This window comes from Trifolium pratense, linkage group LG6 (assembly GCF_020283565.1).
Source record: "Trifolium pratense cultivar HEN17-A07 linkage group LG6, ARS_RC_1.1, whole genome shotgun sequence".
Classification (NCBI taxonomy): domain Eukaryota; kingdom Viridiplantae; phylum Streptophyta; class Magnoliopsida; order Fabales; family Fabaceae; genus Trifolium; species Trifolium pratense.
Genome location: NC_060064.1, coordinates 33,459,490 through 33,474,602, shown reverse-complemented (window position 1 = coordinate 33,474,602; position 15,113 = coordinate 33,459,490). Strand labels below are relative to the sequence as shown.

The 15,113-nt window shown below is 33.9% G+C and overlaps 3 protein-coding genes across 3 annotated transcripts; 2 read left to right on the top strand and 1 right to left on the bottom strand.

Annotated features, from left to right (window-relative positions):
- Nucleotides 1-1,072: 1,072 nt before the first annotated feature.
- Nucleotides 1,073-4,251, top strand: LOC123890580 (protein WVD2-like 4). Its single transcript, XM_045940217.1, has 8 exons — nt 1,073-1,967; nt 2,441-2,477; nt 2,578-2,676; nt 2,784-2,903; nt 3,070-3,168; nt 3,346-3,405; nt 3,491-3,585; nt 3,699-4,251. Exons 1-8 carry the CDS (start codon nt 1,234-1,236, stop codon nt 3,811-3,813), a joined length of 1,359 nt encoding a protein of 452 aa, XP_045796173.1. The 5' UTR covers nt 1,073-1,233; the 3' UTR covers nt 3,814-4,251.
- A 603-nt stretch (nt 4,252-4,854) lies between these two features.
- On the bottom strand, nt 4,855-7,019 carry LOC123890579 (phenolic glucoside malonyltransferase 1-like). The gene is given in 3 exon segments (XM_045940216.1): nt 4,855-5,167; nt 5,420-6,062; nt 6,064-7,019. Coding segments are annotated over 2 exon segments (1,437 nt in total). The 5' UTR covers nt 6,898-7,019; the 3' UTR covers nt 4,855-5,167; nt 5,420-5,459.
- A 2,588-nt stretch (nt 7,020-9,607) lies between these two features.
- Nucleotides 9,608-14,836, top strand: LOC123892494 (biotin carboxyl carrier protein of acetyl-CoA carboxylase, chloroplastic-like). Its single transcript, XM_045942289.1, has 7 exons — nt 9,608-10,107; nt 12,107-12,160; nt 12,284-12,453; nt 13,016-13,331; nt 13,652-13,723; nt 14,228-14,293; nt 14,559-14,836. Exons 1-7 carry the CDS (start codon nt 9,946-9,948, stop codon nt 14,580-14,582), a joined length of 864 nt encoding a protein of 287 aa, XP_045798245.1. The 5' UTR covers nt 9,608-9,945; the 3' UTR covers nt 14,583-14,836.
- Nucleotides 14,837-15,113: the final 277 nt, after the last annotated feature.

Genomic DNA, 15,113 nt, shown 5'->3' with positions numbered 1-15,113 from the left:
TAACTATGAAGTTGAAATGAAAAGAAAAATCATTGAATGATCCATGGTTATGATGTCATCACGATATATAGATCTATCATGTGAAAGTCCAAAGTGCAACAAGAAGTTAAACAAAAAACAAACATTAGACAAATTTTATTAAATTTTTTATTTTTCTTCTCTCTCTCTGACATGACAAAGTATGACGAATGAGAAAAAAGGTGTCCTTGTAATTGTTTGGTGCTGACAAAAAAATGTGCTTATATTCAAAAGACATAAAATTGTTGTGTCAATTATATTTTGTAGGGTTTTATATTTTTATACGTGAGTTCGACTTTTTCCATCCATATGCCTACTTCGCTGGTTGATAATGTGTAATAAGTAAGTTTAAATCTTGAGATTTGTCACATAATTAACAGATATAAAAAAACATTTAAGAACTTTTTCGAAAACGTTACGAGTTGGAAGGATTTTATGACATTTCCGAAGCAAATTTTAAGAACTTTTGGAGAGGTTTTGAGTTAGAGTGCTATAAAAGTTATGAGTTTTAAGGTGTAAAAGAACTCGGGTTCAAGTACCGGTTAAAACAAAAAAAATACTAACATTAACAACTAATTACTGACTTTGGCCGTTTTAAAAAAATATTTTAATACTGTTAGTAAATATCAAAATTGTGATCAAATACTGAATACATATAAACATAACCAGAAGGGAAACAAAAAGGTGACGATGATGAGAAGAACCTTTCTGATAAGGGGAAACATTCAATAATGGGATCTCTGAGCATTTTCTTAAGAAAATTAAGAAGATGGTTGCTCTTCATTCTCCTAAATTGTTCACACTAGAAAATAGAAAACACACTACCAGAAGATATCTCCCAATAAAATTTACACTATATATCTCCCGATAGATGAGATGGCATTAGAGAAATTCTAATCAATTTCGAAGAAGCAAAGAGCAACCATCCATTAAGAATCAATATACGGGCCTTTATAATGGCCCATCCATGACTCAGCCCACAAAGCCCATAAACAACCAAAAAACTATCAAAACTTAACGGTCATAAAATCTAAACAAAATTATGAACAAAAAAAATCATGTGAGTCCCAGTTAAACTAGCCGTTACAAAAAAAAACGAGTCTTCTTCAACTATAACACTCTCAATTTCCGCAATTATCTCAAAATTTCTCAATCCCTTTCATTTTTCATCATTCTAATCGTCGATTAAAATCGCAACCACTTTTTCCGGCGAACATGGCTTCAACCACCACCACCACCACCGGAGAAACAATGACTCCATCACGTGTATGTAGATCCAAATCTCAACAAACACCTAAACACACTGAGAATGTAAACCCTAATACTCCACCACCTTCTTGTTCTTCGAAAAAGCCGCGGAATCCGATAAACCCTAATTCAGTTCGAAATAAATTGCGGCAGAGGAAATTCGTTGTTGTGGCGAAGAAGAAACAGAAGGAAATTGGAAAGGAAGGTGGTTCTCAACCTTCTGGTGATGGTGATGTAGATTCTAGGGTTTTGATTTGTAATTGTAAAGAGAAGAATAGGAAATGTGTTTGTGTAGCTTATCATAATCTGAGAAAGTCTCAAGAAGAGTTTTTCAAGAATCGGGATCACCAAGAGGAAGATGATGTTGAAGATGAAATTGGTGAAATTGATAGTGTAGTTGTTGAAAAAGAAGTTGAAAAACAAGGAGAAGGTTTGATTGTGAAGAGAAGTAGGGATAGATTGAGGGAAGAGGTAAGAGAGAGTGTGACTCAAATTGGGTCCGGGAAAGTTAAGAATTTGGTTAAGGCTTTTGAGAAGCTTCTATTTGAACCTGATTCTAAGGATGAAGATCAAAAAGAAGAGGATGATAAGAAGGTTTCTGGTTCTACATTTTGTCCATCAGATTTGATTTTGACATCTCAAAATCTTGGTTTGGATCCGCGTGCCTCGATCTCTTCTTCTTGGGATGGATCGCGTGGCAGGTTTGTTTGATTCTGCTTAATCCAAGTGTTTAGTTTTGATTATATTGAGAGAAAAAATTGATTTTTTTTCAAATGGCTTATTTTGATTGCAATTGAATACTACCAATTATGATTTGATTAGTTTTGACAGAAAATCAACTTTTTTCAAGGGTTATTGGATAGCTACTGATCACAAATAAGCTAAGTTTTAATTTAATAGATGAGTTTTATAAGAGAGATTTAGAGATTAATGAGTTGGATGGAAATTGGTATATGATAGAACATTTTGGGCATAAATAAGTCAACCCCGATTAGTGGGATGAAGCTTGATTGTTATTGTATGTGAATTTTTCAAGGACTATTTGAGCATAAATAAGCTAACTCTTTTATTTAATTTATGAATGTTTTAAGTTATATACTCGTGAATGAGTGAGTGCTATTTTCAGTGTTATGTTGTTTGATGTTTGTTATTATCTCTCTACAACATGTTGCAGTTTGACTTCTAGAGGGGGTAGAAGCAGCAGGAGAAATGTAAGTTATTTGTTCATCAACAACAATGCAGTATAATTATTAATTAATGATATATTAATCAGTTAAGAGTTTTGGAATATAATTTGAATGAATTTTGCAGAGCTTGGAATCATCAACGACCACTGTTGGGGGAACGAGGAGGTTGAGAAAGAAGCTGCCAAAAGTCACCCGTCCAGAACCATTCAAGCTTAGAACTGACGTAATTCATCACAATTGATTGATTGATCATTCTAAAGTTATATATTATTATTGTTGTTTAACCAAAGAGTTTGGATTATGACATTCGTTTATGGAATATCAATGTAGCAAAGGGGAAAGGTTAAAGAGGAGGTATTTGAACAAAAGGTACAACAGATGAAGACAGAAGAAGAGAAACAAAGGATTCCTGTTGCACAAGGTCTTCCTTGGACAACAGATGAACCCGAGGTAAGGCCGTTTTGCTATGTAATGAAAAGTACTTTGTTTGAGTGTTGTATGACCATGTTGTAGTCCAAAACACAAAAGTTCACTATAATTAAGTGCCATATATATGGTCCTATGTTTGCTATAATGATACACGATGTTTGACATTCTTTTGGTGCTAATGTAACAGTGCTTGGCAAAGCCTCCGGTCAAAGAAATTACAATACCTGTTGACCTGAAGCTTCATACTGATATGCGGGCATTGGGTCGCGCCGAGTTTGATGAACAGGTGCCTATTCTTTCCTCATTTTCTCCTCATTGTTGTACTTTATCAAGATTTTGTGTATTATTGACTTTGGTTTTTTCTTGATTTCATAGATTTATGAATAATGGACCTCTCTACATTTATGGAATATGTGAATTGTAGGAAATATAAACAAGATTTTGATGAATGTTAATTATGCAGGTGGCAGAAAAATTGCTCTTAATAGAGCAATATAAATTGGAAAAGGAGAGACAACAGAAGGTACACACACTACTATTTATATATTCATGTTTCTATGCTTTCTTTCATTAAATACTGATGATTTCTTGTGTGCTCGCAACTAAAGTTGGCAGAAGAAGAAGAAATCAAAAGGTTGCGGAAGGAGCTTGTTCCAAAAGCACAACCTATGCCATATTTTGACAGACCCTTTATCCCAAGGAGGTGAGGATTTATCTAGTAACGCGATTAATGATTTAAAGTTGCATTTATTGGTGAGCCTTAGTAGATTTTTCTTCGGAATATGTCTCTTATGTTATTATTTTTGTATGAATAAGATCAATGAAGTGTCCTACTCTACCTAAAGAACCCAAGTTTCATAAGAAGGTGAAATGCAGCAGCAGCTCATCATCATGGAGTGGCATGAACTCATACTCCTCCTGCCTTAACTAAGCTTCCCAAGTCACCTTTTGATGTTAATTTTGTAGTGAATATGTTCTTTTCATCCTTTTCTCTGAATAATGTTGAATTTATCTACATTGCAACCAATTTAGTTGCACAGGCTTTGGTCTTTTGTACAGTGTTTAAAAAGATTGAAGCTTGAGCATCAATTCATTTGATCAATCAATAAAATGTTTTGTTACTGCTGGAATTAAATGTTTACTTTTACAAAACAATTGAAAACTTTTAATGTGTAAACATAATATAGTCTTATTTCTGTAGGAATGGAAAAATAATCTAGGAAAACAATTTATTGGAAGTCTGATCAATTATGTTATCTTCTTCTTCCTCCAAGGAATCTGTCTCTCTGGCCCTATACCTTCCACAATTGGAAATTTGATATTGCTCACTGTGCTGGGATTATCCTCTTTCAAAATGGTAGCATTCCCAGGGAAAGAATAACAGAACAAATTTGTATAGCTTGCAAGTTTAGCCAATTACAGCCTCTTGAGTCTCTTTTGAGTATCTTGATTCGGAGGCTTTTTATTTGAATGTTACACCTGCAATTCTTGAAACTCTCATGCAAAGTGTGGGTATAAGTAGTAGAAGATGTAACATAAACTTCATATATAGTATGAACATAGGATTCTTTAACATAATTTATAATTTTTTTTAACCAGGCACAACTTAAATAAGACACTTTTCTCTGGCTCCATAGCCATTATCTATTTTTTTTTTGAATCAGCAAAATATTATTAAGGCTACCTCTAGCACAAGAGGTACTAGAGAAGCTACCAAAAATAAAGTACAGACTTGCTCCCCTAAAATTACAAGGTCAGGCCTGCCCCCTATACCCAGCGAAGGCCGCCCCAGAACCTACAGATCAAAACAGCAGCAAAATACAACAGAAACGCAGGCAGCTCACACCCCTAGAAAACGCCTACAGCAAAATCTAAAGATCTGAACATGAGCCAAAAAACACCAGAAAAGCAAATAGCCCATTATCTTAAAATCATCTTTTATAACTAAATCATCAATCCAACAAAATGCTTGTTTGGTTTAAACAGATGTTCCCTTCAATTTCCACATGTTTGAAAACAAGATAATAATAAAGCTACTCTCAGAATTTGAATGAAAACTTGGCCATCCAAAATTTAGGACAAGAATAAGGGATATGCTCAAATAAAGAAATTACAAGATGTCAAACACTGAGCAAGCTGCTCTATTCATCAATGCTATCTCAGAAATAGTAAATCCTAGAGAACACTATAATGCACCATCGTTTTCCAATAATCAAGCTGCAACCTCCATCTGCCCAGCAACTTGGTCAAGATCCCTTCGACCGCTAGAAGTTAATTTCCTACCTCTGCAATATAAAAGGCACAAACAAGTTAAACACTATATAGCCTACATATTCATGATAAAATTTAAACTTATTTAAAACATATTAAGCTTATTTAAACTTAGGAAAATGCTAAACAGTGGGCACTTGTTAACTTATAAAATCAATTTATTCAAAATAAATATTTGCTACCACTAAAACAAATTACAAAATAAATTCATTTAAAACGTAACTCAAGTAAGAAAACTCACTAACTCTTATATTTGAAATACAAACCAAAAATTCTTCGGGCATGTTGCACTTGTTCTTCAATCAATTAATGCAAACCTTCAAGAAACAAAGTGGTAAAGAGATCCATGGCATGTCTATTAAGAACCAACCCAACTTCAATTCCACCTTTGCCATTTTTGCTCTCAGCCAAACCAATGGTTAAACCTCTATCAACTGATACTATCTCCACCTTTTCCGGCCTTCCCCAACCAAAATCAATCTCATAAACACCAAATCTATTAGACCCCGCCACTCCTATAATTTCAATTCCTTTACTTGTCATAGAAGTATATTTATCAAAAGCACCATTAGTTCCTTCAAGAGCACCCTTTTCGTTTATCATCACTATTTTCTCATGAATGCTCTTAGCAACTAAAAAAACTCCATCTTCTTTTATGAAATCACATGGTTTTGTATCAATTAAGTGTCCCCATACACAATTTCCAAAATAGTTATTTGTTATTGGTGGCTCTAACCTTGCTCTACAATCAACGGTGAACCCAAAAGCAAATTTTTCTTTCTCCTTTTCAACTCCATGAATCGCTTTTGCAAGACAAACGAGCGAATAAGCACAAGTGAGAACAAAAGATGACAGTGTTTGGGGCTTTGAGTCATTTGTATCAAATATTTCCCATTTGGATAACAGTTAACACCATTTGCTTTATCTTACTCAAATCTTCTCGTGTGAGCTCGAACGTAGCACGAACATAGTCATCTAGTTTTGGTTGAAAAGGAAAAATCTTCAAGCATCGTTCGTTTCCTTTTTCATCTGGGAACATTTTTGCCATGATCTCAATCCAGTTACTTGCGAATGTATCACCGAGTCCATTTTGATCTTTGATTTCCCTGTCGAATGAAGGTTCTAACTTTGGCAACAAAATTGGCGATTCTTCGGTTTCAATGATTTTGTTGCATATATAAGCCCAAGCTTTGAGGAACATAGTTGAAGATTTTCCATCAAGAACAGCATGATGTGTGCTTATTCCAATGGAAAAACCACTTTTTGGAAAAAGGGTTATTTGAAATGAGATAACAGAAGCAAAAGAATCTGTTGATTCTAAGTGAGGTACAAAAGAATTCGACAAAGAAGTTTCATGGGGTGAGTTTTCAATCACATGGTTAAAATCTAAATCAGACTCTGCAATGAGTAAGGAAACACCATCATCATCATTAGGATTGAATTGGATGAATGGTTTGGGAGAATCAGAAGGCCAAATGATTTTACCGGCTAAAGGTAGAAAGTGTTGGAGGGTTAAAGAAAGTGAGGTTTTGAGTTTTGGAACAATATTTTGGTAGAAAAAAGAAGGGTGTGATTGTGAATTTGGGAGGGTGTAGTAGAAGATTCTTTCTACCGGATGAAACCTTAGCCAAAATATGTCAAAGAAAGTGAGAGGTGTTGTTGATGTTTGGGTTGATGATGGTGGAGGAACAACTTTGAAGTGTTCATGGATTTTAATGTTGTTGTTGTTGTTGTTGGAAGCCATGAAAGATTATAGGAATGTAGTGTTGTTTGAATAAATTTCTTAGCTATTAGAGAGGTAAAGGTTTAATAGAGAGAGAGTCGTGTGGAATGGAAGAGATCTAGAAAGAGTTGAAAGTGATAAGAGGGGAAAATTATTATGATAACTAATGAATAACCCATGATTTCATGAATAAAAACTAAAATAAAGTAAATTTAATTATTTTTTTATAAGTTCTAAATTCCCTCACCACCCTTTTATTTCCTTCGAACTAAACAGACCCTTAGACTGATCGAGTCACCATCTTTTTTACCTTAAATTTTTGTTTCCAAATAAAAAAAATTTCTATTCAACCAAATCTTCTTTGCTTTTGTTGTTTTGCTACTTATTTTTCGACAGAACGGCAAAGGAAAGTCGTTGTCAAAACATGGTACAAGAAGTGCTCTGAAAAAGGTTAAAATAAAATGCTGTAGAAAATTCAGTTTTTTGGGCGGAGAACTCTATGATTGCAAGGAAACAAAAACTCATGTGAAAACTGAAAACTATATTAGCTTGGGTGACAAAAGCAAATGTATATACGGCTTTTGCATTTGTTTTGTTTTGTTTTTTTTTTAAATAAGCAACATTTGTTTTCCACCCTTAACGTGGATAAGTGTAGTGTCCATGGTTCGAACCCCAACCTCCTGTATATATAATGCAACTGAGTTAAGATCACAGGGACATCGCCTTGTTTCTTTTTTATGTCCACGTTTACAATATAAACTCATGGTTTGCAACTGTTGCAGAATGTGTCTAGCAATAGCGCCACTGCTCTTACAGAAATGTGGAGGACGGCTTCCATTTCTCTGGCTTCCGTTCATGTTCATGAAAAAGATAAACAAAAGCCATTAGACGAGAAATATACAGGTCGAACCACAAACACATTAGCAAATTAAACATAGTAAAGAGTATAACTATTACAAAGTGAAACTTGCTTTCTGTAACTACAATTTTAGTAAACTAAATAATTAATTGACATTCATAGAGGGAGGGAGTTACTGCCCATCGTGGTCCTACCTGGCTTGAGAGATTAATATATGCATTTACGTGCAAAGAATATCCAGTTTACACCAAAAACTACCCCACACAATGACTTAAGAAACTCCCCTCCCCGTTCCCCACATATGTAGTCGAGCTCATGTTTAATCAACATTCTAAATTATAATAAGGCATCAAACCCTGTTAAAGGAGGATGAGGCGCGTATGTTAAGATATTGTCGGTGGCGGAAGGCCAAAACCCTTCCATTTAAACGTGTCATTGCGACATATGGCATCACCATGACGGTTGTAAAAAGGAAAATACCGGTTAGTACGAAACATAGATTGAAGAAAACAAAGAATAACACTAACCTCTACCCATGATTTCTGTCAAAAGCCAAAATTATATTGTTTTAATATTTAAAAATTATTTGTAACTGGCAGCTTCTCTCTATCGCGTGTTTCGTTGTTTTAGTCATCCGTACTAAATAGCAACACTCTTGTAAAAATATATGTCAAATCATTCCGCCATTACGATGCCACATTGCCTACTATATTGCAAAGAGCCCATATGGTTTGGACAATCCTCTGCATAGAGGGTTGAGTTAGGGGTCCTCTGCATAGTATTCACAAAATGAAATATGTAAAATTTTGAGTGTACTACCTTGCCGGAACGCTTAAGGTGAGAGGAATAAGACTTAACAAACTCCTGAGGAGAAATATCCTTCACTCTCCTGCAACTACCATGGCTGAATTAGAGAGTGACAACACAATGATTGGGGGATTGCAAAGATTGTTTTTCAAGCTTATATACAAACAAAAAAAAGTGGCTTAATTAGGGATTTTTTTTTTCTTCTTTCTTTAGAATGCCAGTGAGCCAATCCAACCTGCATAATTCCGTCCCATTCATTAAGCGAGTTAGACAGAACATGTCAACTTAAAATACCGTGCTAAAACATTATTTCCGTTAACAATAGACTGATTAGTGTGATTAATGAATAAAGACTGATTAGTATGTGGTGACAACTATTTAAGGACTAATATTTGGTCACTTTTATATATTTGAAAAATGGTTTCTCTTCGAAAAGAATTAAATAATATATATATTTTAAATAATATATTATGTTTTGATATATGTGTGACTAAATATATTTTTTTAAGATAAATTGTTTGGGAGAATTCGAGTTTGATTTCTGATAAAAATAATAATTCTTAATCAGATTTTTCTAATCTCACGGACAACTCAAAATTATCGGCCTCCTCTCCTGAAAAATGGAAACTATAGGGTTAATGCCAAAAAAATAAAAATATTATGTCTAAACATTTGTGAACATATATTTGTTTAAAAATAAAATAAAATTGTGACTATGTAAATATTTTTTCGGACTAATGTTTCTAGAATTAATCGGTTATTGGGACTACTTAGAATAAACAAAGACTTAATTAGTAAAATAGTCCTTTAAAAACATTTTTGGTTTCAAATTGGTCCTTTAAAAAAGGTCTGAATATGTCCTTAAAGAAAAAAAAGTTCGAATGAGTCCATTAAAGATATATCCGTTAATCAGTTTGGTCCTATTCGGATATTTTTTAGGGACCAAACTGATTAACGAAGATGTCTTTAAGAGATCTATTCAAACCTTTTTTCTTTAAGGACCTATTCAGACATTTTTGTTTTTTAAAGACAATATAAAACCAAAAATATATATAAAGCACCATTAGCCATAAAGAAAACAGCAACTAGTTACGGTAACAAACAAATGCAAACAAAAAAAATGCAGTGACCGAAAATTTATTGTTCCAAGTTAGTTGAAATTACGTTGTTGATGTTTCACATTGTTATCATCGAAGCCACATTGTCAAAACCCACTCTTCTGTTCTGTTCCATTCTATTCCTTCTTTGTATTCTCCATCATCTTCAATAAACCATCACTCCCAAAACCTTCTTCGATCTAATCGCTACCCAAAACAAAAACCCTTATAATCACATCAACCCATTTCACCATTTTAGTTCTAAATCAATAAAAACCATTTTTTGATTCTTGGGTTTGTTTCAAAATGTCTTCTTTCACCACTGTTCCTTGTCCTAAATGTCTCTCTTTTCATCATTTGGGTTTGATGAATTCTCAGACTCCTTCAAGACAGAATGTGCAGATGGGGTTTAACAAATCTCAGTCATTTGGATCTGTGAGTTGTGATTTTGTGTCTACTGGGATTCAGGTTTGTAATTTTATGTCAAATTGATGAATCTGTGTTTTGTAGTTTGAAATTCAATAATGAATGTTGCTTTGTTTTTTCATCTTTAGATTTTTTATAGTGATTGATGATGATGTCACTGCATGTAATAATTTTGTAGTATGTATGCGTATTGTTTGAGAATATGCTCAATTGAGTAAACTTTCATATTTGATCTATAAAAATTAGTCCCTAAATTATCACACTCTCATATTTTGAAAGTAATTGAGGAACTAACTTGATATACTATCAAAAATTTTGGGACTATTTATTATATTTCTACGGTTCACGGCCGTATGTATACGAGAGATAATAATAGTTTAGGGACTGGATTGAAGGTTTAATATATGTAATTTTTTGTTTGAATTCAAGTTCGTTGGATGAATATTTTTTTGGTGCCGTGTTGTTAAATTATTTCTTGCTTTAGCATGGTGACATTTCAATTGCTAAGTCATTGTCTTCGTCTATATTTCCGCTTTAGCATATGGCATATCAATTTCCATCACTGTCCTTTATGTGTTGGTTTTATGAGTGTCATTTACATTTTTGGAAAAGAAAAAAAAAAGAAAAGGAAAACCTTTTGTTCCTTGAAGTCTTAATCTTATTTGAAGCTTTCTTTAACGTTTCATACTTTACAGTTGATGCATGTTTTTATCTATAAACACGTAGTATTACATCCCCAACTGTTGCAGTACTTCCTGCAGTATATAATGAGTTTGTATATTTTATTTTGTTCAAACCATTTGCAACCAAGTGTTTAACCAATTTTTATTTATTTTTTGCATAAAGAAAGAAGTGATACTTTAACATATTTTATGGGATCCTTTTCCCTCGTCATTTTGAATGTTTATGCATGACTAAGAATATTGAATCTACTTCTTAAAAAAAAGAATATTGAATCTTGTGAATTTTCTCTTTACATTAATGTTCAGTTCTGAGCATAAAAGTCCTTATCGACATAGGGTTGGTTCAGTGCACATCGAAGGAGACCACAATTTTTTGTTTCAAATGTTATTTGGTGGTTGATCTCCTTCTGCAATTTGGAAGACAGGGCACCAATGCCTAAATTTTGCAATTAATTCATCTAGTAGTGGCTATAGTGGTGGTATAACGCCATAGGAAAGTGGAACTTGAGCAAATCACTATTGTTCAGCGATATGTTATTTAGTACAAAATGTTGTCAAATAGGGGCTATAGTGCCATGGCATAGCGGAATTCGAACACGCCGTTATTTTCCATAACCTGGGACTGACAATATTGGGTTAAGGCCTCCCCAACTAGTGACATCTATGTCTCAATTTCCTAAGCCAAATCCTTCGTCAACTGAATGATCATGTCCTCGGCTTCCAAGTTCTTCCACAAAACCCACATCTCAAACCAAGTCCTGAACTTTTCACACATTCTGGTGTTCTATGGATCCATATTGACTGATTCGTCTAGCAGAACCGACTACAAAGCACAAACCAAGTTCAATGTTGTGAAGCATGTGTGTGAGAGTTTCTTTGAGGATGTATTCGCCCGTGAAATCTGGTTGTGAAGTTGTCAATGCTTATAGGAGAGAAGGGGTTGGGCAAAAAGTTGTTCCTTATTTTACTATGTAACAAAATATATTATGTGTTTCGTGTACGTGTACATTGTCGCCCCTTGTGTTTTGTTCTATTATATCTCATAGTAATTTTTCGATCAAACATAGAAAATATATTTATATTCTATGAGTCTTTTTTTTAGTGAATCCAATGGATTCGTACAAAGACATAGCAATTTGTATGCAATTCTGCTATAAGGGATAAGTGTTTTTGCTTGCAATAATATGAGAATATTATCATGAAGTCTGGTCTTGGAATAGTATGGTCATAAATTGTCTTTATATTTATTTAATTTCCTTACGAGGGGATTACACAAATTTTCAGTATCTTATAACCTGAAGAAGTGCATTATTTTCTTCCTGATTATTCATGTGTTCATCGTAATTGTTGTCTTACAGTGCCTCGAAAGGAAGCAATCTTCTGTCTGGAAGTCTCAAGCACATCCTAATGAGGTTAGTTCGCATTGAGTTTACTTTGAACGAAAAAGTGGTCATCAATCTTCTGCTGCGATGGTGATTTTTTATAATATTAATTTGTGAACATTAACTATATGCATTGCTCTGTATGTTGTGTAGGCTGCTACTATTGCAAATTCTTCAAATTCTGCACCTCTATTGGTCAATGAACCTAAGGTTGCTTCACCAATAGAGAAAGATAACCAAAATGGGAAACCCTCTGGTCCAAGCACTTCCATCGATGCATCTTCAGTTTCCACATTTATGAATCAAGTTTCAGAACTTGTTAAGTAAGCACTTATGCATAAGTTATTTTTATAACAGAAGATAAAATAAAGCCAAACAATTTTCATAAGCTATCCTAGAGATTTTATGGAAATAAGCTGAAAACGGCTATAGACATATCATAAGTTGTTTCTATAAGTTCTCCCAAACAGTCTCAGAACCTTATGCCAATACATAAGTTGTTTCTGTAGGTCTGTGAACTAAAAATATTTGTAACCGAGTCCCTGAGTTTGTTAGTAATTCATTATTAGGTCTTTAAAAGAAGTTTTTAATTGAGTCCGTAAACCTTTAAATAATTTGTACTCCATTAAAGTCCATGAAATTTGGGACCTAGAAACAAATTATTTAAAGTTTAGGAATTTAATTAATAATTATAAATATTAAAAAAAGGTTTAGGGACTATATATTAAAAAATTAGTTCAGCGATCTAATGAAATATTTTTAATTCATGGACTCAATTACAATTTGTTTTAGTTTAGGGACCTGTCTACAAATCCTCAAATAGTTGAAGGACCTACAAAGTAATTAAACCTTGTTTACATCATACTGATATTATTTCATGCGCAGACTTGTGGATTCTAGAGATATTGTGGAGCTGGAACTTAAGCAAGCAGGCTATGAGCTCATGATAAGGAAAAAGGAAGCTTTACCACCTCCACCAGCGCCGCAACAACAATTTTCCTATCCCGTATATCATTCTCCACAAGCACCACCACCACCACCACCTGTTGCAACTTCTGCTCCTGCAAGTGCTCCACCTTCAAAAGCAGTTCCGGCATTGCCTCCTCCGAAATCAAGTGCATCATCTCATCCACCGCTTAAATGTCCGATGGCAGGAACTTTCTATCGAAGTCCGGGACCTGGCGAACCAGCATTTGTTAAGGCATGTATTAGACTTTATTTGTATACACAACTTATTTAAGCACTTTTGCATAAGAGCTTATCACATGATAAGCACTTTTGCATAAGCTCTTATCACATGATAAGCACTTATGTATACTTTATTTCTATAACAGAACATAAAATAAAGCCAAACAATTTTCATAAGCTGCAAACGGCTATAGACATATCATAAGGTTTTCTATAAGTTCTCCCAAACAGTCTCAGAACCGTATGCCAATATATAAGTTCAAATACGCCAATCCAAACAAACTCTTAACATTAAAATTATGGATAGCCTCATTCGTCTTGTTGATGTTTCAGGTGGGAGATAAAGTGCAGAAAGGACAGGTTGTTTGCATTATTGAGGCTATGAAGCTGATGAATGAAATTGAAGTATGTGTATTTGTCCTTTTTATGATGGTTTTTTTGCATCTTATTCTTCCTTTAACTTTACTATCTTGATTTGTTTTCCTTTTAGTTTGGAAATTTGTCACACTATTACCTTAGATTATTTATAGTCCTTTGTAGTAAAATACATAAATCCATATAAAAGGTTCTATTACTATAGGCTATAGCACTCACAAAAACAAAGACATGTAACACACATGCACATTGCATTTGTTTTACTTTATTATTTCCATCTTATCTTATTATATTGCATTAGCTCTTGTTACTTAGTATTTTTTATGAAGCACAAACACAAACATCGGGCATGACAAGGGGACCAACATGTAGACACTGGAAATACTTTGAGAAAATAGAATTAACTTTATGTAAACACACATGTCATTGTCGTTTAAGTTTTCGGACACGCCTTCGACCTGAAGTGTCGTGCTATAGTTATTTAGGCATTAGAAAAACAATTCTAATTACTTGCTCTCATTCATTGCTTTCCAGGCCGACCGATCAGGTACAATAGTTGAGATTCTGGTAGATGATGCGAAACCAGTCAGCATAGACCTGGTACTCTCTCTCTCTCTCTCTCTCTCTCTCTCTCTCTCTCTCTCTCTCATTGTTGTCTCATAGCGGCTATAGTGTGTAACGACAATGTCACACATACAAACATTTTTGTCGCATTTGTCTAACCGAAATACTTCATTCACACCTCTCTCTCTCTCTCTCTCTCATTGTTGTCACATAGCGGCTATGTAACGACAATGTCACATACAAACATTTTTGTCGCATTTGTCTAACCAAAATACTTCATTCACACCTGTGTTTCATGCAGCCTCTTTTTGTAATTGCACCATGATGAGTACTAGAAGAAGGGACCTTACATTGAAGATGTTGGATGAACATGGCTCAAGATTGTGATAATGGCACAACATTTTTATTATTCAGATATATAATTACTGTGCAATAATATTTGTCCCAATTTAGAAAATCATTTTATTTATTTAAAGAGACATTTCAAGACATAAATGCCATGGCATATTAGAAAGAGTGTTGGAATTTGTAGTTTTAAACAGTTTGAAAGTGAACATTTAAAAGTTTTTTTTTTTTTTTTTTATTTCACATTTTTTTTATCTTATAAAGTATACATTTAAGAGTTACTTATCCAAGTGTTTGTGTGTGTATAGGTTATTTTAATATTAGACATCTCTTATGAGTTTATATAAACCTCACAAGATTATTTAGACTTTAGAGTTTATATTACCTAACCATGGTCTAGTGGTGAATGGTTTGAGTAAGATGCATGATGTCCTATGTTTGATTCTCTGCTCGATTGTAAACAAAAAAAATACCCAACTAGCACCATCTCATCCACCTAAGAACTCTTGAA

Bases quoted from the DNA above. Each gene is read 5' to 3' on its own strand.
- LOC123890580 (XM_045940217.1), top strand. From the start codon at position 1,234: ATGGCTTCAACCACCACCACCACCACCGGAGAAACAATGACTCCATCA. The intron at 2,478-2,577 runs GTAAGTTATTTG...TGAATTTTGCAG, and splicing joins GTAGAAGCAGCAGGAGAAAT to AGCTTGGAATCATCAACGAC. The intron at 3,169-3,345 runs GTGCCTATTCTT...TTAATTATGCAG, and splicing joins GCGCCGAGTTTGATGAACAG to GTGGCAGAAAAATTGCTCTT.
- LOC123892494 (XM_045942289.1), top strand. From the start codon at position 9,946: ATGTCTTCTTTCACCACTGTTCCTTGTCCTAAATGTCTCTCTTTTCAT. The intron at 12,161-12,283 runs GTTAGTTCGCAT...TATGTTGTGTAG, and splicing joins CTCAAGCACATCCTAATGAG to GCTGCTACTATTGCAAATTC. The intron at 13,332-13,651 runs GCATGTATTAGA...TTGATGTTTCAG, and splicing joins GCGAACCAGCATTTGTTAAG to GTGGGAGATAAAGTGCAGAA.